Source organism: Zychaea mexicana (assembly GCF_025766255.1).
Source record: "Zychaea mexicana strain RSA 1403 chromosome Unknown BDB00scaffold_90, whole genome shotgun sequence".
Classification (NCBI taxonomy): Eukaryota; Fungi; Mucoromycota; class Mucoromycetes; order Mucorales; family Lichtheimiaceae; genus Zychaea; species Zychaea mexicana.
In genome coordinates this window covers 137,551-159,384 of record NW_026516753.1, presented here as the reverse complement: position 1 = coordinate 159,384, position 21,834 = coordinate 137,551, and the positions used below count along the sequence as shown (strand labels likewise).

Genomic DNA, 21,834 nt, shown 5'->3' with positions numbered 1-21,834 from the left:
AAAGGCACTAGTACTATAGAGGATGCTATTGACGTGAGTACACATTACACACTGGAACTAAACCTTTTTTAGGGGTTGGCTTATATTCTGTGTGTATGTGTGCAGTAGCGTACCAGGCAGGGGATGGAGTAAGAATGCATGAACTACCATATAAAATATATTATGCTAAAAAACCCATTTTTCTTTCTTTCTTCCTTTTCTCTATCTCCTTTTCCTTTCACTCTTACTAAACTCTCTACTACTATTATTATAAACTTTTCTGTTGAATATGAACGGTACAAGCAACGGCAGTTTCCACCATCACCATCCTCACCACGACGAAGGTTTGCTTCGGGACGCGTCACATGGTACCCTCGTAAACAGAGAGCAACAACTGCGGGAAGAGATTGCAAAGCTGCGGCGCGAGGAGCAAGAGTTGCGTGAGAAGGACCTTTGGATCAAGCAGAATATCGTGGCCGTACGAGAGAAAATGATGATGGCTTCCGACAGACGTTAGATTCTACCCCACCTCAAACCAGCTATACTATTACCACCACCACCACCGACACCCTTTCTCTTCTTGGGCATATTTCTGTCTTTCTTTTCTTCTGAATGTTACTTGTCATCGACGCTTATTTCTGTTATCGTGAAAAGACGCACATTATATCCTTACAACACACGATTCACATTCCAGACCATTGCTACTGCTAAAACAGCGCTCATCATTTCGTGTTTTGTCTTTCTTTTTTTATTATAAAAAAAAGAGCTATCATTATATACAAAAAGCGGCAAAAATACATGCAATATTTAGGAGTGCAGTATATCACTCAACTGATGATATACATAAACACTTGTTAAGAGCACATTAACGCTCTTTTCTTTTCTTTCCTATCCTCTCTTTTATTTTATCTCGACAACGCTTTCTCCCGGCTGATATCAGAATATCGTATTACGGAGCGTTCCAGCCATCGTCGCCACTTATTTCGCTCGGCCGTATCTTTTGCACACAGATAATAAGGAGGGCATTGCATCAGTCGCTTATATTCGTCACATGCAATATCGACCGGACATTGCGGATGGCATTGATATTGACAATCTATTTCGTTGTTAAGTAGATTAGTTTCATTTGCTGAACGTATCCAAGGATAAAGGAGAGAAAAAAGGGGACGCGAAAGGGTGACATTATGAGGGGTAGAAGAGCGAGAGAGAGAGAGAGCACACTAATTCAAAGGGGGATCAAGCTGAAAGAGAAAGAAGAGAGAAAACCCTTACTCTGACATGCCAAAGCACGTGGGCCCCACAACGTATCCTGACAAAACCCGCATTTCGTTTCTCCTGCTACTTTCTGACTTTTGAAATCATGGCGTTGCTGCTGTCTTGTCATATCATCAGCACTCTCAATGTGTCCTTGTTCATTTCCCTGCAGAATTGTTTTCTTATAATCGTATATCAAAGAAAATGAGTGTTATGAGCTTTCAATCTCTCCTTGCAAAAAACGTCAACAACCTCCTTTATCTTCCTTCTTACCTTGTCGCTGTTACTGATCAAAAGCTCTCGTTCTTTAACAAGTTGATCGATCTTAGCTTGTGCAGTCGCAATTGCTTGCTTCAGTTCTAGTTGGATTTGTCGTTGCTGTTTCGCTGAAGACATGACCATGGCGCCAGATGATGCGAGCAATTTCTGTCGGGCCTGCAGCGTCTTTTGTGCTCCTTGAACATACTGTCTCTCCCTTGCTATCTGCTGATCGATTTTAACTATGGAGTTTTTCAAAGCGGTTGATGATGTTGAAGATAATGATATTGATGCTGAGGTTGATAGTGATAATGATGATGATGATGTTTCTGTGTTAATGCAGCCACCCTGTCGCTGCTGCTTGTTTGCAATGCGAAGCACTAATAGCACCGATGATGCTGCTACTCCAAGCTGCTTCTCTTGTTCTGACGTTCCCTCCTGAACAAGGACAGTAGATCCCCTGAGATCAAGTACCAACTGCGGCTGCTTCTGAGCAATGCTAGTGCTAGTGGCGTACAGAACTCCATTTTGAAGCTTAACATGAAATTCTGCAAGTGATAATGTTGCTGTTGAGGACAATGGTGATGCTGCCATTTTCAGCAGCCCTTCCCGTGTAGGTATAGGTAATAGCGGTAATGCCTTCTGGTGTTGTGCTGCAAGCACAGTACTAGATTGCACCTGTTGTTCCTTTTCTTTCGTATTGCTAGCAGCGGTAGTACCCATCGCATGTTTCTTTTGTTGCTCCATAGACACTGACAGTATTTTAGTTATGCCGTTACTATGACGACAGTCGTCGTTATTGTTGTCGTCAAGGTTACCATTGCTGGTGCTACCTTTAAGTGTGGCAATTTGATCGCATAGCAACTGTGTTTCGGACCTGAGACGCTGATTCTCGCTATAAAGTGCTCCATCTTTGTGTTCTTGTCTTTCACAATTTTTCCTCAGCTGGACAAGCTCAGAGCGTAGTAGCTGCACGGCGTTCTCCCTCTCATCACGCAGCTGTCGAAGCTCTTTTTCACTCTGTCGTTGTAATCGTAATTGTTCATCTTGCAGCTGCTGGACCTGAATTTTATGCTGTTTTCGCAACTGACCATTTTCGATATTCAGCAGCTGCATTTCGTGCTCGTATTGCTTTTGTACAGTCTGTATGTTTGTGGCAGTATGCCATTGCTCGAGTTCGTGTTTGTGCTGCTTTTGCAAACGAGAGTTCTCGGCACGCAATAGCTCGAGTTCGTCTTCGTACTGCTTTTCCCGCTGTACATTTTCATCACGTAGGCATTGAACCTCGTCTTCGTGATGCTTTCGTATCCGAGTGTTATCGTCGTGCAGATGTTCGATTTCGGCTTCGTACTCTCGTATCCGTCCGTTCGTATCATTCAAAAGGGCTATTTGCTCGTCGTCTGAATTTTTCCGTCGATCCATTTCATGCTGTTGCTGCCGTAATGATTGCTGTAAATCGTCGAGGTCTTTCAACAGTTTTTGTCGTTCTGTATTGTAATCCTGCTCCTTTTCTCTTTGTTGGATATCACCGTCTTTGGCAGCTGCTAACAATTGCTCAATTTGCTGCTGTGCTGTGCTGAGCTCGATCGATAGCTTTTGCCGTTGATTCGTCTCGCTCTGCAACAGTTGTTGGATATCATCATACTGTGATTTTAATCGATCATTGTCTTTGAGCAATGCATCTATGCGTTTCTGCGCATCTTGGAGCTTGACTGTATTAATATTATCTTCGTCGGTGCACTTTTTATGTGCCTCTCGACTGATTTGGAGGAGTAGTCGCTCGTTGTCGTCACGTAACTGCTGTAGCTCGCTTTGCCGTTGTGATGGTGACGATAATGATTTTTGCAACGTAGTACTAACACCAGAAAAAGAGTAGCCGATAAACGGCATATAACGTTGTTGCTGTGTTGCTGCTGTCCATGAATAATCGTCAAATGGCTCTTCGCTTTCGTTGGCGTCAGAAAAATTGGATGTGTCGTCGGGTGATGTCAAAATTGGCTGAAAGGGAGGTTTTGCTACATTTGTCAACTGGCTTTTAGTGGATAGTCTTTCTTTCACAGAAGATGGTGAGCCAGCTTACTTTTGCGCAAATTTTCCCAATTAATACTAGCAAAGAACGGATGGGCCTGGATCTCTTGAACGCCATTCCTGCCTAATCGAGTTTCTCGTTTGGATAGCAGCCTAAACCTTAGTGTATGAGCAACAATACCTCCAACTCTCTTCTTGTTATCTGCCATAAGAAATAATCGCATATGTATATAAAGGAATTTACTTGCAAATCAGATCTTTGCATTCGGCCGTTATTGGGAAATCGTCGTTGAATGTGAGCTTGGACTAGTATCGGTTAGTCATTATTATGTATTACACCAGTAAGTGAAAGAAAAAGAAGGATGATATTCTTTACCTCGTGGAACAGGATATTCAAGTATGTTTCTTTTTCGCTATTGCTGCTGTAAAATGGTGGAAATACTTGAAGCGCTTCATAAAGTACGATGCCGACGGACCACCAGTCGACTTCTGTACCATACGTCATATTACCCTCTTGAGCTTGTAGCACCTCTGGTGCTACATAATCACAGGTGCCTACTGCCACTGTTGGCGGCGATTTCTTTTTTTAAAAAAAGCTTTATGATAAGCATTTTGGACTTGATACAACAGGTTGAATGGGTCAGATTTTATTTGTTTACCTTGGCGTCAGCAATGGAGATGCAGGATCCAAAGTCGGCTATTTTGACATGACCCGTATGATCGATTAAAATATTTTGCGGCTTAATATCCCGGTGAATATAGCCCATCTTATGTAAACTATCGACGGCGACAATCGTTTCTGCAATATAAAACCGTGCTTCGTCCTCCGTTAAGCATTCATTGTCTTGCCGTAAAAGAGCACTAAACAAATCACCGCCACCTGCATACTCCATGACCAAGTACAAATGATCGTCGTCCTGGAACGCCCAGTGCAGTTTTGGGATCCATGATTGGCCCGGTTGCGCTAATACGTGCCGCTCTTCCATGCAAAATGTCCGTTCGTGGTGTGACAGAACATGCGCCTTGTTGAGTGTTTTCATGGCATAGACATGACCATCATGCTTGTGTCTAACAATGGATACTTGAGCAAATTGGCCCCGTGCGAGTGGTCGGATATGCTCAAAATCGCCTTTGTTTACACGGAGCTGTTTGACGCGGCGGAAAAGTGATTCACCTATAATAGAGTTAATAAATATTTGCTCAAGCACGAGAGTGTATATATAGTAAAGATATTTATGGATGTATACATTGCTGTGGCTGTATCGTCTCGTCTTTACAAAGGTCGGCGTATACAGCGACCAGGCAGTCGAGCAGTACATCAGTGTGGGTGTTGACAATCTCTTGAAGCGTTGCGGAGCTAGGCGGAGTAATGCATGGTGATAACATAAGGGAATTATGAGTAGGTAAGCACAAGTATTTGAGGTCGTAATAAATAAAGCGGAGGGGAAAAGGACGAGGAAAGAAAGAAAAAGAGAGAGAGAGAGAGAGAAAGGGAAAGAGAAGCAGCAATATACTGATAGAAATGGAAAGGTAAGAAGAAGAGAAGGTCAAGCTGTGCTATGATTTGCAAAGGAAGAAAGAAGTGCAGTGAATAACCAAAAGAAGGAGAATGTTTTCAACAAAAAAAAAGTACAAGCGCGCCCTTTCTGAAAATTCCGAGAGAGCCGAGTGCGAACGAGAGAGAGAGTGTGTGTGTGTGCGTGAGAGACGAAGGGATGCAGCAGCAATAACAACAACAACAACAGTCCGTCCAAGGCAAAAGTTTACGACGGGACGGGCGCAGCAAACAGCTTCTCTTGATACACGCATACGCAACAGTGCCGACCACACTAAACCAGTCAAACAACCCGCCTTCAACCCCACCCTACTCCTTTTTTTCTTTTCTCTCTTTCTAATTCAAATTATACGTACTAATGTCAACCACAGGTGGAACTCCTGATCAGCGGTATGCTCGACTGGAGAAGCTTGGTGAAGGCACGTATGCGACTGTATTCAAGGGCAAGAGCCGGCTAAGTGGCGAAATGGTCGCGCTCAAGGAGATTCATTTGGATGCCGAAGAAGGCGCACCGTCGACGGCCATACGCGAAATCTCACTCATGAAAGAACTCAAGCATCCCAACATTGTTCGACTCATTGATGTAATCCATACCGAATCCAAACTCATTTTAATCTTTGAATACATGGATCAGGACCTGAAAAAGTACATGGATGCAACAGCACGGACCGGCCACACGGCACTCGAAACGACCATCATCAAGTCCTTCATGTACCAATTGCTCAAAGGCATTGCTTACTGCCACGAGAATCGTGTGTTGCACCGCGATTTAAAGCCTCAAAACTTGCTCATCAATAAGCGACTGGAACTCAAGCTCGGCGACTTTGGATTGGCACGCGCTTTTGGTATTCCAGTGAATACATTTTCAAACGAAGTTGTCACATTGTGGTATCGAGCGCCAGACGTACTGCTTGGCTCGCGTATGTATTCAACGTCAATCGATATCTGGTCAGCCGGCTGTATCATGGCAGAAATGTACACCGGCCGTCCACTGTTCCCTGGTACGACGAACGAAGACCAGTTGCAAAAGATCTTCCGCATGATGGGAACACCTACAGAGCAAACATGGCCTGGTGTGTCGCAACTGCCGGAATACAAGCCCAACCAGGTCATTTATCCCAGTCAACATATATCAACAGTACTTCCTCTAGTAGACGCATGCGGTCGTGATCTGCTATCCCGCATGTTGCAGTACCAGCCTCAGCTAAGAATATCCGCAAAGGATGCATTAAACCACCCCTATTTCCAAGAAGTGAGGTATATGCAGCAGCAGTTTGAATAGAAATTCATCCTTGCAATGTAAAAAGATATTTCCAGCACGCCATTCCCCTTATATTCAACATATTTTCTCGTTCAGCACACATACACACATTTTCGATTGAATTTAATTCAATCCGAACACATTTTACAAATAGCAGCATTCAATTTTTCTTTCTTTCTCTCGCCTCTCTCCCTTTCCAACACCATAGCGATGGAGAGTGTTATCTGTCGTTTGTGGATTAATTGGTCTTTAAGAGATGATGGGAGGATAGTAGTCCGTTTTTGACAACAGGCATTCAATGTCAAGTGAAGGGCGTGTAATCAATTGATTGTATGTACTACCTAACAGCTCCTAACAATAGGTTATGTGAGTGTGGGACACTGGGCTGCTTCAGCTAACATGGGATATGTTAATGGACGAACATGGGAAACCGTTACACACACAAGTATCAACATTCGCTATTAGCATCCATGTTTGCCATGTATTAACGCATCCAAGAAATCATTCTGCAGGACAGCATTCGTTTCAATTTACAATAGCAATAAAAGACTTATCACAATTTTGTTATATAAAGAAACAATGTTTGTTAGAGACTAATGCTTTAGAGTAGGTATGTATACTCACGCGTAGCATAAAAAAACCGGATTGTCAATTTATGGAGACGTTTTCGATCGGCACCTGAATTCATCTGCATGCAGATACCAATCACGATCGTAAGCATGCATGACGAAAAGCATGTTTCGGACATAATAGATGCAGCTCCAGAGGTAGAGCAAACAGACGAGGCACACTCTTAAACTTTTGATCGACGTAGACATTATGCAAGACCCACCAAAAATAATAAAAGTGCGTGCGGTGCAGAGGTCAACATTACAGAGATCTTTATTGCTGTTGTTGTTGTTGTTATAGGGAGGGGGAGGGCGAGAGAGAGAGAGGGAAATTCTACCCAAGAAGGCGCGGGCGACCATGGTGATGATGATAATGACAGTGGGGACAAACTGTCGAACTCCTCCTGCTCCTGTTGCTGTTGTTGTTGTTGCTGCTCCTAATGAAAAAGCAGGTAAGCTACTGTTTCACAGCATGAATCGCAGGCACAACATCTCAATTTACCTCCCGTCGAATCTTCTTGCTTCTCATCTCCTTTGCCTGCGCAAGCGCGTCATTGCCGTTCTCGCCTAAGTAACAAAAAGGATGTCAGTACTGCTGTGATAAACGGTGGAGTAACTTGTATAAACTTCAAACTGAATTCTCATGTAAGATTACCTGCTCGCGACGTCGTGCCAAGCTCTCGGGATTCCTCGGGAATCCACCAAATGCAGTGTACTGTATTACTGCGTAAATCTTGTTAATACATAGCGTAGGTAAGTAAATATTTTATTGCCGAGGAATGAGGTCTTCATCCAGACGGTCGTCTTTAAAAAATTTACGGCATTACTTAACTGTGCTTTATCAGGTATATTGTCTTTGGGCCGCAAACATCAAAGATTGAGTTGAGCATTTAACTCGAACTGATGATCCTTTACTGTTATCATTTGTGGGTTCTTGATAAGGTATTTTTTACAATAGTAATCATTCCTTTGGGGTTTTTGCAATATCATTTAGTATTATTTTAATAAGTTGTGTGAGTGCTACTTTAACACCGATAAGCAACAACGAGCTACCTCTTTCAAAGCACACAGTGTGTTTGTCATTTGATCGTTCAACAATCTTTTTTTTGGAACTTGTCACGGAAAGCTTTACCCGCCACTATGCGGAAATTCGTTCACAAGGGTGTCAGCATCCCATTGTTTTTTTTTCTCGGCCTGGTGCTTTATCATAAGTCATACAGTAAAGATGTCTACGATATCAGTAAGCAGTTCTTTGGGCTTGATCGAAATTTAAAAGCAATCGAGGTTTATGACTCTTTGCTTTTGGCGAATGTTGCGTTGACTTGTAACATATTGCTCAAGTGTGTAAAGTAGAGTATTTTTGTTGTTCGGACTACTAGAGAGATGTATCTGGTGACTCGGTGCAACATATAATAGATGCAGTGACCTGACTCGAAATATACGATCTTCCGTCTCGTGGATATCGCTCATCAAAGTTGTTATTAAAGCCGCCTGTGCAATTTAATGGCAATTGGTTGATGAAGTAGGTGGAGACAAGCTCGTATATTAAAAAAGTGGCATCGCCTACGAGTGAAAAGAAAAGGTGGAAGCGCTTGTACATCAAAACCAAAGATCGCACTTTACTTGTATTTAACAGAAAAAAATTGTTTTCTGGCTTCCAAGCTTTGCAAGAAAACCATGCATACGAACCAGCTTGTTTGCGCGACTTGATACGTCAAATCACAGGATGGCATCCAAGTAGTTTTTTTTATTTCTCTCTTCGTCTTTAATTAAACTCATTTAACATCTCTGTTTTGCATAAAGCTGAAAGAGGTATGTTCTGTTTTATAGATTAAGGAAAGAAGCTGTTACAGAGGATAAGGACTGACCTAAGCAAAGATGCAAAGAGCATGAATTCTCTCAACTTTGCTGACCGAGCCAGTTGCGAGCAGGAAGAACTCCATCCTCATGAAAACAGTTGTCGAAGGTGATACGAGTACACTAACATTATCTACTCGACAAGAACAGATGTACAGTATGTAATACTATCATTGCATTTGGATTTCAAAAGTTGCGGCTGAAAGAGAACATGTCTATAATGACTGTCCATAGAAAATAACAGCAGGGATACAAGTTCTACGGCTTGCTTCCTTGCTATGTAATACGCACAGACACAGTTAGCACCATATGCTGGCCATTAGCACGAATGGATGCACATGATGACTTAGGGTCGTGCTGATATATACAGGTTGATCACCGTCAAGGTCAACCTCGTTAGCGTTAACTCTCGACAGCATCAACTTTTCCCAAGAGGCATCTTCTAAACAGAATCATCCGAGATCTTCGCTCATGTAGTTACGCAACATAACTACAGCACTATCATTATCAACATCTACTTACAATCCCTGTACAACTATTTCCATGTAAGCTTCTTGATCGCCTCGTTCAACAGCTGAGAGTATATACTGCAGTACACATTATCAGGGCAGTGTATTAATATAGCACATGTAACAGAGTGTGGCCACTGAACAAGTGTTTTTGTCTAATTTTGAAACTATGCAGACGTGAACAACTGCATTGTAATAAGAGGCAGATTGCCAGTAATAACAGCTTTGCTGCTTCTCATGTCAAACCGAAAGTTACTGAGGATATGGAAAAAGCTGCGTTTATTAAATGCCAAAAGAAATAAAGAAGTAAAGAGTACTGGATAAAAGAGAAAAGAAAACAAATGCAATAAGTATGAAGACGAGCGAGGGGTAAAAGGATAAATGATTGAAAGGAAGAAATGATTGGATTATTGTTGTTGTTGTTGTTGCGGTGGGCTGGGGATTTGCTGCAAACCTTCCCAGTCGAAAAACAAATCATCCAACTGAACATCATCGTTCGAGGACACAGACGATAGTATAGGTGACGGCAAAAGCTGAGGTGGTTCAAGCCCTTCGTGTTTGACAGCCTCCGCTGCGGGGACAGGACACGTCGTAATTGTGCTCCATGCTCATAGTTGATCGATCGTTTTCGTCGTTGTTGTTGTTGTTGTTCTGCTGCATCTTTTATCCATTGGGTGGTGGACGAGGGGGGTTGAGACGACGACGACACACGAACATTGAACGACAGAACGAGATCAACAGACTGGAGCCACGGGTACGCATATCCTCTTCGCGATCCGTGCTGAATCGCAAAAGCCATCATTCACCAGAGAAGAGCCACCGTCGGTCATTTTTGCAAAGTGTTGGCTCAGGACAAGGAGTTGGGCGCTCAAAATTTGATTATGAGCTTCCAAAGTCTTGGCACGCTTCGTCACCCGTTCATTTTCCTCCTGCAATTGTTTGTTCCTTGCTTCCAAGTCGACGACATAGCGACGCTTCTTATCTCTTGACTCTTGAGCCGCTGCTCTGTTCCGCAGGATTCTGTTATCCAAACATGATTTTTAGTCAACGGTAAAAGAGAAAAAGCTAATATATATTAAAAAAAAAAAACAAACCTTTCTTTTGTCTTTTGGTCTTTGTCGTCCAAGGAGAGTCGAGACTTTTTGGTCTGCACGACAGTGCGCTTAGGACTATTGTTGTTGCTGTTGTTGTTGTTGTTGCTGTTGCTGTTGCTGCTGCTGGTGCTGCTAGGGCTGCCGGGGCTGCCGCTAGAGCAAGTGACCGTAACCAATGGATTGACTGCAAAGTCGCCTGGGAATGACGACAACAGGGCCTCCAGGCTCACATTGTCTGGCAATGAATGTTGTTGCTGTTGGTTTGAGATCATTTTTTAAAACAATAAACGCTGGTTTCTTTTTTTTATTTGTGTCCACCACCCAATGGAGAAAAAAAAAAGCAGGAATCGTCGAATAAAGAAAAAAAGAAAAGCGAGCTTCGCTGCAGGAGGAAACGCTATATTTCAATTTCTCAATACCCAATCACAGCTGACCACTTGTTCCGCGGCGGTCTATTTTTGGACACCGCGGATTGCTGCGAAACCAGCCAAGGCTGGGTGAGACGCCTTCGAAACCACCCAGGCTTGCCGCAGAGGCTTTTTTGGTCTTCCACGGAACGGGTTGAGCAAAAGAAGCAAAAAAAAAAAAAAAAAGGTCCATGCGGTCCACACAACCCCGCTAAATTATACGCCCATATTGTGTCATATCAACATGAATCACAAACACACCTTGGTTTTGCGGAGTTGCCTCCAAGACACAAGTGCCTTTTTGGATCGAGAACAAAAAAACCCCTCGCCCACACACACTCATAGTAATGCCCATTCCGACGAGGGATGCACATGCAAAGGTTCCGGTCAGTTCCGCATAGCCTCGACTTATTTCCCCCCCACCCCCGTGCAATTTCTCAAAATCGTATAAAAGGGCAAGCCTATCCTGGGATCAAAAAAACCTTTCAAACGTCCACCCCTCTCCTCCTTTGAATTCTGACCGTTCGATGATCACACGGATATCTACTACTACTACTATTACTACATCAATTAACCTACTCTTATAAAAAAACAATCAACATGTGGAACAAACGAAACAACGCACCTAGCACCATCTTCACCTCTACTCGCAACATGTCGCCTCGACAGATGGCCACCAAAGCCTTTTCGCTTGCATGCAAAAAGCTGGATCGAGACGAAAAACGCCGTCGGCCAAGCTACCACATCCGTGAGCGTGTCCTTTTGTACAATACCATGAACAAGGCAGACTCTGTCCTCAACAAGCGTCAGACTCGCACAAATCGCCGAGTCATGGCTGCCGAAGACGACGAAGTAGGCTATGATGATCCTCCACAGAGCAACCACCACCATCAACACTATCCTCCACACCATCATTCGCCATTAGCCCACAGCAACATGGATGATGAAGAGGATGAGGAACAACAACAACAAGAGGTTGTCAGTCATCCTGTGGTCGCACCTGCGCTACCGCAACCACAACAGCAGCAATCATTACTGTCACCACCTTCCACACCATCAGTATCAGTATCAGTATCATCATCATCATCTTCTTCTTCTTCATTATCACCATCCTTTCCCGCAGTAGCGGCAACATCAGCAACACATCAAGCGCAGGCGCAACCTCTATTGTCATTATCACCCATCTCGTTACCACCTTCGCCTCCTACCACGCCTCCACTGTTATCAAACATCATCATCAGTAGCAGTAGCAGTAACAGCAGTAGTAGTAATAGCAATATCATTATACCCCTCGATCTACCTAACCTGGACTGTCGAATTCTTGTAACCCATAATACTCTTCAAAACAAATTCACATGTGCTTCCCCCGCGATCATTTGAATGAAAAATAAAACATTTTGTGTTCTATAATGCATTTCATTAAAAAAAAAAAATTTATTCCTGGCATAATAATGATTGGGTCTCCACTCTTTTGTTTGATATATATATATATATCGGGCGTTCTCGTAACGAGCCGTCAATATCACTTTCCGATCCACTCCGAAAAAGGAATTCGGGGTCAAGACAAAGATCGCCGTGTGTCTTGGACAGCATTTCTCACGATTTCTTGAATGAGGGCTCATGCTGTGGGGTGAATGTTGTATTCACGCACACACTTGCTATCTGCCTAATATACCCGATCAGCTTTGAAACGGGTGCTTATTTTGGAAAGGGCTCTCCCTCATGTTATTAGCTTGGATATCATTATCAAAAAGCCTGATCAACAAATGAGCTCCAAAAAATGGCTCAATTGAGGGAAATATCATAGTGAGAAATAGGAGGGCTTATCCTACTATCGATATAATTACCTTTGCGTCACGGTTTTTATCGATATGAAAGGGCTGTTGTGTAGTTTTAAGCTTTCCAAGACTGCTAATCATCATCATCTTTGAACTGCGGGCTGAAGTATAGAGATAATTGATCTTTTCTGATATGATGCATACAGCCCGGAAGCAGAGCAGCAACAAGCAGAGAGGCGAGCTGGGCCCAAGCCCGGTCGTATACGGGAACCCTCCTCTCCTCATTACCCTCTCATTCCCAAGTTTCGAGGAGTTTTTCTTTGAGAAGCACATGCTGCATCCGACTTTCTATTAACTTTATATACGGTAATATACCGCCGGCTGACTGGGCTTTTTGGTTGCAGACTCCTTGGCATCATCCTTTCCGAGGCAACAACATGGATTCGGGGGGGAAAATGTGCGGCCTGGGGAAACTACGTTATATGTTTTTAGGTTTTACAACCTACTCACTGCTTGCTAGGCTCACGCGATATGTAATCATATGCTGTATTTTACATGCATGGATACATTTTTAGAGAAACATAACCATTGCTGCATGCAATGAAGCAGCTACTCATTCTATTTTTACTTTTTTGTTTAAAAAGGAGCAGACAAGAGCGCCGTCATCGAAATCTATTAGATCACTGAACAAAATACTATATGAAATGCATGTCAACTTTTAACTACCTATGCAGAAATTTATATCGATTTGCTATAGCCGCCCGTGAGCCGTATCAACATATCATTTTCGAACGTAGAACACAGCAACCGCATCGTTGTTATCATATGTGCTTTATCCAAACTCAAATAGCCCGTTCCGATAATCGGAGAGAGAGAGAGAGAGAGAGAGAAGAGATGTTTCTTTCTTCTATCGCTAAAGCAATTCAAAGTTTCAACTACGCTCGATGGTTTATCTTTTGGTCCACACGATGGAAAAGAATGGCTGCCTAGTCTTATCATCATTCGCTAACACACGTCTCAAGTGATTATATGGGAAAGATAGAAAGCGCACACACTTTTATAGAGTTGAAAAAGTGTCATCGTCTTTGCTATAGGACCTATTAAGGATCACTACCAACGTGTGATACTACGGTAAATCGTCAGTGATGCATTCACCGGCAAGTGATTTTTTTAAATATGACAAGTATGTCAGGAGTTCTTTTATACTTTTTGCAACGATTATCGAACAGATGATGATATCATCTGTAATAATACATGGAGTTTCCTTTTCCTTTTATGCATAAGCTACTAGGTGAATCAAGTCTCCTAGAAGAGAGCCTCATCACCTGATATTGCTACCTGGTAGTAGCAACGTTAGCATTGAGATATAACATCCTAGTAGTGTACATGTGTGGATTTTTACAAGTATTCACAAAAGGAGGGAAATGTGTGTGTGGATGGTTGCGAAAGAATAAGCGGGTGATGATCATGTTGCCCTCTTATCATCATTAGGTTTGTCATTCGCTTAGGATTGAAATGCCTTGGTTTTTTAGCATCATGCGGTTTGGTTATGGAAGCGGTGAGGAAGCATTGTTTGAAAGAAAAAAAAATTCGGGTAAGGATTCTTCGTCGTCGTCGTTTAGGTCATTGTCGTCATACATAACCCCATCTGCGTCAAATATGTCTTGATCGTTATCGTCGTCGTCTGAGCGAAAATCCATCAGGTCCTATGAATGATCACCCAACAGTCCTTCCAGTTCTCCTTCTTCAAAGTCCTCGGCATCCCACATGTCGTCATCAAAGTACATGTCTTCTTCGTCATCTTTCCCTTTCTTTCCGTCTATTCTTGCTCTCTCTTTTGTTTCCTCTACATCTGCATGAGCTGGCTGCGCTGCAGCAGTGGCGTGTCCGGTGGTTTGTAGTTTTTCGGTTGTTGTTGTTGTTGTTGTTGTTGCTGTTAAAGATACTGGTTTCTTGTCCTTATCGGGCCCTTCATGCTCAAACTTGCCATTCTCCTCATCGTCGTCCGTCGTGACACTACTGCCTTGACTTGCATTGTATGCTCTCAGTTCCTCCTTGTACTGCATCGCTTTTTGGAGAGCAGTTTCCTCGTATTTCTAATCATCATGATCGATTTGCGTGGATGCGGAGATGGATGATAACCCATCATATCGAATTTAAGCAAATAAAGACGTGTGTTGTGACAGAAAAAACCCAAGGGACCGTTGTTACCTTTTTTTCTTGTTTAGACAAACCCTTCCACTTGCGTCCCAGTGCTGCAATCACGTCTTGTTGCCGAGCGCTTTTTGGGAGCTCTTCCTTTACGCGTCTGCAATTTCTTGCGACAAAGTACGTGTACGCGTTACCACCACGTTTACGAGGAGGTACATTGTTTTTGATTTTTCATCGTTTGTCTACTGGCCTTGACTTTCTTCTTGTCTCTTTATATAAGCGCTTGAGCCGATAGATTTCGGTTTGCAATTTGCTTGTACCGTCAGCACTCTTTTTAAAGAGTTCCAGAATCTCCTACAAGTAACAACACCCCAAAAAAGATAGAAAGAGAGAGAAAGCACAACCTAAAAAAGTCAGTCAAAGTTTTTTTTTTTAGATAGAGTACATTTTTTTTTTTTGGTTCAATGTGGACATGAGAAAAAAAAATTACTCTTATTTGGTAAGTTGTTGACGCACTTTATCTTCTTGTTCTGTGAATGGTTTCGGCATTGAGATAGGAAATGTCAAAAGGAAAGAGAACGTTTATTTTGGGAATGCGCCACCGGCATTATAAAAACAACACGGAAACAAAACCGACAAGTCGGACAGGTTACTCTATCATGGCCTAAGACTATTTTCGTATCGTCTCAAATGCAAAGAGCTGCTGTCAATATTCTAATGACATCTACCACGACGCGCGGACGACTATTAACGCTGCTGTCTAGTATATAGGTCATCCCCAAAAATGTGATTAAAGACACTATCTCCAACCCCCCCACCTTCAACGTCTCACAGATTTCCCCAGTAACACACGACAGCAAAAAGAACATGTTTATCCGTTGCCATTCAACCAAGATCACACCACTTGCCAAGTATTGATACAAACAACAGACATCGAAAGAAAAAGAGATGTACTATTATTATACGGGTAATGGGTGTAGTGGTAAGTAAAAGTAACGAAATGATCAAGGTTTGCCCGAATTGTCGATGGAAAGAGATATACAATTCTTCTTTTAAATTGAAAGGCTGGCTTCTTCAAGTTGCTTATGTACATGGTGCTAAATGATGGTTACGGTGTTGTCCACACACGAAATGACAGTTTGCTTGTATTATTGCTGGGGTTGATGCATGTACCTGACGTCTTGGAAATAGGGATGGTTCAATGCATCCTTTGCGGAAATCCGCAGTTGAGGCTGATACTGGAGCATGCGAGACAACAGATCACGACCGGAAGGATCGACATTCGGTAGGACCGTGTTGATGTGTTGTGCGGGATAAATTGCCTGGTTCGGATTGTATTCAGGCAGCTGCGACACACCGGGCCAGGACTGTTCGGTGGGCGTTCCAAACATGCAAAAGATCTTTTGCAACTGGTCCTGATTGGTAGTGCCAGGGAACAATGGACGGCCAGTGTACATTTCTGCCATGATGCAGCCTGCAGACCAGATATCGATCGACGTTGAGTACATGCGTGAACCGAGCAAAACGTCGGGTGCCCGATACCATAACGTGACCACCTCATTGGAGAACGTGTTGACCGGGATCCCAAACGCGCGTGCCAAGCCGAAATCGCCGAGTTTAAGCTCGAGACGTTTGTTGATGAGCAAGTTTTGTGGTTTCAGGTCGCGGTGCAACACTCTGTTTTCGTGGCAGTACGCAATGCCTTGGAGGAGTTGGTACATGAACGATTTGATGATGGTGAGGTCGAGTACTGGACTGCCGCCGCCGGTGGCATTGTGGTGACCGATGCGTCGGGCTGTCGTGTCCATGTACTTTTTCAGGTCTTGGTCAAGACATTCAAAGATAACAATCAGCTTGTTTTCGGTGTGGATTACATCCATCAGTCGCATAATGTTGGGGTGCTTGAGCTCTTTCATCAGCGAGATTTCGCGTATCGCCGTCGATGGTGCGCCTTCCTCTGCATCCAAATGGATTTCTTTCAGTGCAACTATCTCGCCGCTCAGTCGGCACCTGCCCTTGTATACTGTCGCATAGGTGCCTTCTCCTAACTTTTCAAGGCGGGCGTATCGTTGTTCAACAGCTCCATTCGTCGATGTCGTGGTTGACATTGTATTATGAGCGAAAAGTATTAGTGACAAAAAAAAAAGAGGAATGAGGAAATCAAGAAAGAAAAGAAAAGGAAGGAGAAAGTGCTGAACTCAGGCTACTTCTTTTCTTTACTGCTGCTGCTGCTGCTGCTACTACTGCTGCGGGTAAGTCTATGTGTCACCTTCTGTCTTTGGCGCTTTATCAAAGAGTCACCCACCCGCGCGTGATACCGGCTTAAACTCTAAAAAAAATTGTGGTTTCCACTCCCCCCTCCCCCGCTTTTGCGTTGTATGATCCCATTTTGCCTGTGGCTTCCTTTCGTTTGAGCAAACCACTCTAGGCGCCAGGAAGCACTTTTATGAAAACCCGAATTATCACTGCATACAGTATACATCGTACATGCACACTGTTGCCTTTACCCTTTTCCCCAAACAAAAAAAAAAGTGCCAGCCTTTCTGCTCATCCAAAATGATACGTGTTGAGCGTATGTGCGTGGAGAGAGAGAGAGAGAGAGAGAGAGAGAGAGAGGTTTTTTTATGGAATGGAAAGGAAAGACAAGGGGATGAATGATGACTTTACGATAAATTATAGATATAAGAAATAAAAAGTTTCAATCGACCTATAATAAACCATTGTAATGATGACGATGATGAGTAAGAATTATTGGATGTATCGGGGCAAAGAAGCAACCAGTGGGCGGGGGGAATCGACTTACTTTGACAGCTGCATAGATTTTGCGAATAAACAGAAAAGTGGCAAAGAAGCCAATGGTGCCCATGCACAAGCTATAGATCAGGCAGATCATGACGCTGTGGCCAAAGTAGACGACGGCAGCAACAAAGCCAGCGACCTTGAGTCGTGTAAAGTAATAAAAGATGGAATACAAAAAGACGTATACGCCTGATGCCGAGGATACGGCAAATGATTTCCACCACCATCGATAATCCTATGTACAAAGTTAATTATCAATTCGACATTTGGGACCACTATCTATTCATACCCAATTTGATATATAAAATTTTACCTCACTGCAAAGACTAAAGTATGTGATGACGATGGCAATCTCGACGGTGGTCACGACCAGAATGAAAAATACAAGTGCCAGGAAGCCAAACATGTAATAGTATTGGTCACTCCAGATAGATTTGAAGATAAAGAACAGTTCAATGAAGATGACAGCAAATGGCATCAGTCCACCAACAGCCATGCTAGTTTATGAAACAAAGAGCTTAGTGATCCCATCCTCCGTTTTCTCTATCTCTCTTTAATAAAACCAATATTTACCTGATGTGCAGTTGAAGAAACCAAGGCTGATCAGGGATCTGTCGAGGGATTTGATGCGTTCGCACTGGATTATCGGGCATCGGTTTTCGAGCACCAAAAACAGCACCCGCAAAGACTAATGGTGTGGATACGCCGAACCACAGACTGATCAATGCAAAGAATGTGCCGAATGGGATAGCAGCTGAGGACTGTTGGCCCCACACGAATAGATTGAGAATGAACTCAATAACAAACATGGTAGCAGGGATCAATGTTGCCGTCTATTATCATGCACAGAGCAAAAGAGAGTTTAGAATACACTACAGCTGTGCCCTGGATAGAAAAAATATGATTTAACCAACTACTTACAACGAGAGCATTTCGGAACCATTGTTGACCCTTAAGAACCTTGTACATCCTAGCACTATAATATCCTGCGAATGATCTGTTTCTCCTCTTCCAAGGCGACTGTTTAGTAACACACACATTTAAATGGATATAACCCGACCCAACAAGTTACTTTACCCTGCCAATACATAGAACGCAAAACCGTATGAAACAAGTCCGCCACGATAGGATGGATTGAGCAAGCCAAACATTGACAACACTAAAAAAAAAAAAAAAAACATGTGTCAACCACTCGTCCTCTCTTTTACGTCTCATTCTACCCACGTTTACGTTACCAATAGTTCCAGCCACCATGATGAGACATTGGACACCCGAACCAAGCAACGGTGCCAGCAGCAAAGCGTGCTTTGGAGGTCTCAAGACATCACCGTGGCACAATTTCCAACCAATGGAATCCTCATCCAAGGCCTAAATAGCGAGTTTATCAAAATTGCTGCGGCGATTATATCAACAATGGGTGATTTTGGTTCTAACCTCGACATCTTCTTCTTCGGTTGTGTTGTAGGACGTGATATCGCGCTTCAATGTGCGCAAGATGATCATGGCCACCATACCCGTCAAAAACATGGTAATCACCAACGAATTACTGATGGAATACCAATGGATGCGCGACTCGAATATTTGGAGATAGCGGTCCCATCGTGTTGCCCAAGTGATATCTGTTGATTCCTTCCAAATGACCGAGTACGTGTACGTGATGGATGTTTTGCCAGCGCCGACTTGCTTCATCGGGACATTCGCTTCTTGTTTCTCGCACGATCCAGCATCCGCATAACTAAGGGGGGAAATGGTTAAGCCCCCTTTTTTTCTCCACGTATATAACTCTATTTTTTTTTCCAATCACTCTAGAATAGATTGCAAATCCACAAAAACTTACGATGCAGGGTATACTTCGAATCCTACAATGTATTTGTTTTCAGGGTTCTTGCTACTTGTTTGGTACAAGAGTTGTAAAGTCCAATGATTATGGATGAATGCTTGGTCACCCTAATCACAGACATATATATTTTAGTTTTTGACAACAATGACTCGATAGTATTCCCCCACATCTTATCTTTTTATTACCTTGAGTTGACCAAGAGCAAAGTAAGGAAGCAGTGCAGTGGTTGGATCAGATGAGTTGAACTTGAGCACCGTGGCGCCAGGTAAATTATCAACGACCCTGCATCATAACCCGTTAGCTGTCAATGCGTGTCCCAACTCTCAAAGGGGATAATACTAACCACTCCACGCGATATTCGTCCTTGATCAATTGCTTGATTTCATTCGAATCCTCTTCCGAAACTGTCTTTATGCACAGCGTTTCACACTTCATATCCTGGCCCATACGGAGCTAAATACATTGATGTGTTTAGAGAGAAAATAAGCAGGCAGAAAAAAGTAAAAAGAAAAGAGAAGCAATTGGGAGAGTTTGCTCTTTTCTTGTTCCAACGATTTATGAGATTTCTTTGTTAGTGGGACACGCACCTCAAGATCACTGGCCACTAATCGGTCACCGCGTAGCACTTCGCCTAGGTTAAGCCAGGTACGTTTTCCGCCATCGGCACCAGCAGCATTACAAACGAATGACAGTTCACTGTAAGCATAAGGTAATTGGGTGTTTTCCGAGACAATCTTGTTGACGAGTAAAGGTACTTGATCATGGTTGTTGTAAGGTACTGGCGACACGCCAGGTACGTAAAAGCCAAGCACTTGGTGTGCCAAGACACTCATGATGGTGAACACCAACAACAACGGTCGCAGTGCCATTCGTATTATTATTATAACTACCAAGTGTGTGTGTGTGTGTTCTGTGTGGGTATACTGTTATATAAGTTTACGCAAAGAAAAATAAGAGAGAGAAAGAAAGAAAGAAAATGGGGTGCTGGAATGGGTGAGTGTCCCCCATGCATCAACTCTTATTTTTTGATGGTCCGCTTTATCACACGCTATCTGTTCTGCATGATTCTATATTCGACAGCTTAAAAACGACATTGAAAGCTAGTTTGTTGTCTTTTTTGTTTATTTGAATTGACACGACAGAACGTGTGGAAGAGGTATGATGGAGAGAAATTATGTGTGGAGAGGGATGAGCATGAATGAGGTGTAGTACTTGTTTACTGAGCTTCCTTGCCCTAAAATCACACACACACACACACAAAAGAGAAAGAGGTATTAGCCATTTTGTATCACAAAGGTAATCAGCGAGATTAGCAGTTTTGTTGTTTGTTCCCTTTACCTTGACAAAGGTAGCAACAGTCTTGCCAAAGTTTTCACCCTGGGTCTTTGCAATGTCGAGTTCCTTCTCAGAGGGTTGACGCGAACCGTCACCGTTGCTAAGATACGCATCCCATGGGAGAAATGACGAGCCCGTTAGCACAGTTTTTATTAAGAAAAAACCCCCCCTTATTCATCCCACATTGGAAACTTACGTGACAGTGCCGGCACCATAGGCGGAGCCACCAATGACTTCGCTGTTGTCAAAGAGATGCTATATCACGCATAGTAACGGGATGAGTGGATGTTACACGAGAAAAGAAAGCAAGAAGTAAACTTACAGCGTTGGCGAAACCGAAAGGCACGTAGATCATACCGTGGTGAGCAAAGTAGGTGATGGTGGTAAAGGCGGTGGTTTCCTGACCACCGTGCTGAGAGGCAGTGGAGAAGAAAGTACCAGCGAACTTGCCAGCCAAAGCACCGCTCGCCCAGAGACCACCGGTGCTGTCCAAGAAGGCCTTGATTTGAGCGGGCATGGTACCGAAACGGGTAGGGATACCAAACACGACACCGTCCGCTTCCTTCAGGTCATCGACGGTGATGACAGGGACATCGGGCTTGGGAGGAGCGTGGAGCTGCTTGAGAAGGTCGTCGGACAAAGTCTCGGCCACTAATCCATGATGCGCGTTAAAAACAAAATAAAATATGTAGGCATGGACACCCACTCTGAGAGAAAAGCGCGTCTGTTTTTTTTTTTTTTTTTTTTTACCTTGGAAGATCTTGGCCTCGACACCAACGGATTCAAGACCCTTCTGAACCTCAACGGCCAGCTTGTAGATGTGATGGTACATGGTGTAAATGACAATGTGAACCTTGGCAACCATTTTTGAAGATATAAAGAAGTAATTAAAGTAAGAGGGAAAAAAAAAAAAAAGACGTAGACAGGTCAAAGACTTTATATAGGCTTTTATTAAGGGCCAGCTCATTCCTTTTCGGATTCCGAATACTAGACGGAGAGGGAGGGGAGATGCTTAATCATCGGTTGGTAAGTGGCGTGAGCTGAATCAGGTCTTGGTAAGCCCAGGTTCGCTGAATCATGCCTTACAAATCGCCTGCCTCCACTCCGTCTATTGTACAAAA

At 43.3% G+C, this 21,834-nt stretch overlaps 8 protein-coding genes across 8 annotated transcripts; 3 read left to right on the top strand and 5 right to left on the bottom strand.

Moving 5' to 3' along the window:
• Positions 1–208: 208 nt before the first annotated feature.
• BDB00DRAFT_843914 (uncharacterized protein) lies at positions 209–711 on the top strand. The gene has a single exon (XM_053124993.1). It carries the CDS (start codon positions 269–271, stop codon positions 494–496), a length of 228 nt encoding a protein of 75 aa, XP_052975592.1. The 5' UTR covers positions 209–268; the 3' UTR covers positions 497–711.
• Positions 712–5,282, bottom strand: BDB00DRAFT_843910 (kinase-like domain-containing protein). Its single transcript, XM_053124992.1, has 8 exons — positions 4,767–5,282; positions 4,179–4,693; positions 3,896–4,099; positions 3,764–3,825; positions 3,572–3,672; positions 1,507–3,506; positions 1,252–1,414; positions 712–1,075 (listed from the first exon to the last, which is right to left on the bottom strand). The coding sequence occupies exons 1-8, from the start codon at positions 4,903–4,905 to the stop codon at positions 885–887; spliced, it is 3,375 nt and encodes a 1,124-aa protein (XP_052975591.1). The 5' UTR covers positions 4,906–5,282; the 3' UTR covers positions 712–884.
• Positions 5,283–5,432: 150 nt separating this feature from the next.
• Positions 5,433–6,356, top strand: BDB00DRAFT_876525 (serine/threonine-protein kinase pef1; the record flags this gene model as incomplete). The annotated part of the gene is made up of 1 exon (XM_053127489.1): positions 5,433–6,356. The coding sequence occupies one exon, from the start codon at positions 5,433–5,435 to the stop codon at positions 6,354–6,356; it is 924 nt and encodes a 307-aa protein (XP_052975590.1).
• A 3,205-nt stretch (positions 6,357–9,561) lies between these two features.
• On the bottom strand, positions 9,562–10,751 carry BDB00DRAFT_981287 (uncharacterized protein). The gene is made up of 2 exons (XM_053129983.1): positions 10,404–10,751; positions 9,562–10,329 (listed from the first exon to the last, which is right to left on the bottom strand). Exons 1-2 carry the CDS (start codon positions 10,673–10,675, stop codon positions 10,044–10,046), a joined length of 558 nt encoding a protein of 185 aa, XP_052975589.1. The 5' UTR covers positions 10,676–10,751; the 3' UTR covers positions 9,562–10,043.
• Positions 10,752–11,305: 554 nt separating this feature from the next.
• BDB00DRAFT_941736 (uncharacterized protein) lies at positions 11,306–13,125 on the top strand (the record flags this gene model as incomplete). The annotated part of the gene is made up of 2 exons (XM_053129378.1): positions 11,306–11,788; positions 13,081–13,125. Exons 1-2 carry the CDS (start codon positions 11,411–11,413, stop codon positions 13,123–13,125), a joined length of 423 nt encoding a protein of 140 aa, XP_052975588.1. The 5' UTR covers positions 11,306–11,410.
• Positions 13,126–15,887: 2,762 nt separating this feature from the next.
• On the bottom strand, positions 15,888–16,847 carry BDB00DRAFT_770921 (serine/threonine-protein kinase pef1; the record flags this gene model as incomplete). The annotated part of the gene is made up of 2 exons (XM_053119925.1): positions 15,888–16,489; positions 16,523–16,847. 2 exons carry the CDS (start codon positions 16,845–16,847, stop codon positions 15,888–15,890), a joined length of 927 nt encoding a protein of 308 aa, XP_052975587.1.
• A 475-nt stretch (positions 16,848–17,322) lies between these two features.
• On the bottom strand, positions 17,323–20,378 carry BDB00DRAFT_843884 (uncharacterized protein). The gene is made up of 12 exons (XM_053124991.1): positions 19,966–20,378; positions 19,722–19,831; positions 19,564–19,660; positions 19,376–19,485; positions 18,973–19,273; positions 18,774–18,906; positions 18,616–18,697; positions 18,460–18,535; positions 18,112–18,371; positions 17,852–18,035; positions 17,543–17,773; positions 17,323–17,446 (listed from the first exon to the last, which is right to left on the bottom strand). Exons 1-12 carry the CDS (start codon positions 20,245–20,247, stop codon positions 17,438–17,440), a joined length of 1,875 nt encoding a protein of 624 aa, XP_052975586.1. The 5' UTR covers positions 20,248–20,378; the 3' UTR covers positions 17,323–17,437.
• A 74-nt stretch (positions 20,379–20,452) lies between these two features.
• On the bottom strand, positions 20,453–21,610 carry BDB00DRAFT_843882 (NAD(P)H:quinone oxidoreductase, type IV). Its single transcript, XM_053124990.1, has 5 exons — positions 21,464–21,610; positions 21,036–21,364; positions 20,910–20,968; positions 20,717–20,813; positions 20,453–20,612 (listed from the first exon to the last, which is right to left on the bottom strand). The coding sequence occupies exons 1-5, from the start codon at positions 21,576–21,578 to the stop codon at positions 20,595–20,597; spliced, it is 618 nt and encodes a 205-aa protein (XP_052975585.1). The 5' UTR covers positions 21,579–21,610; the 3' UTR covers positions 20,453–20,594.
• Between the last annotated feature and the right edge of the window lie 224 nt (positions 21,611–21,834).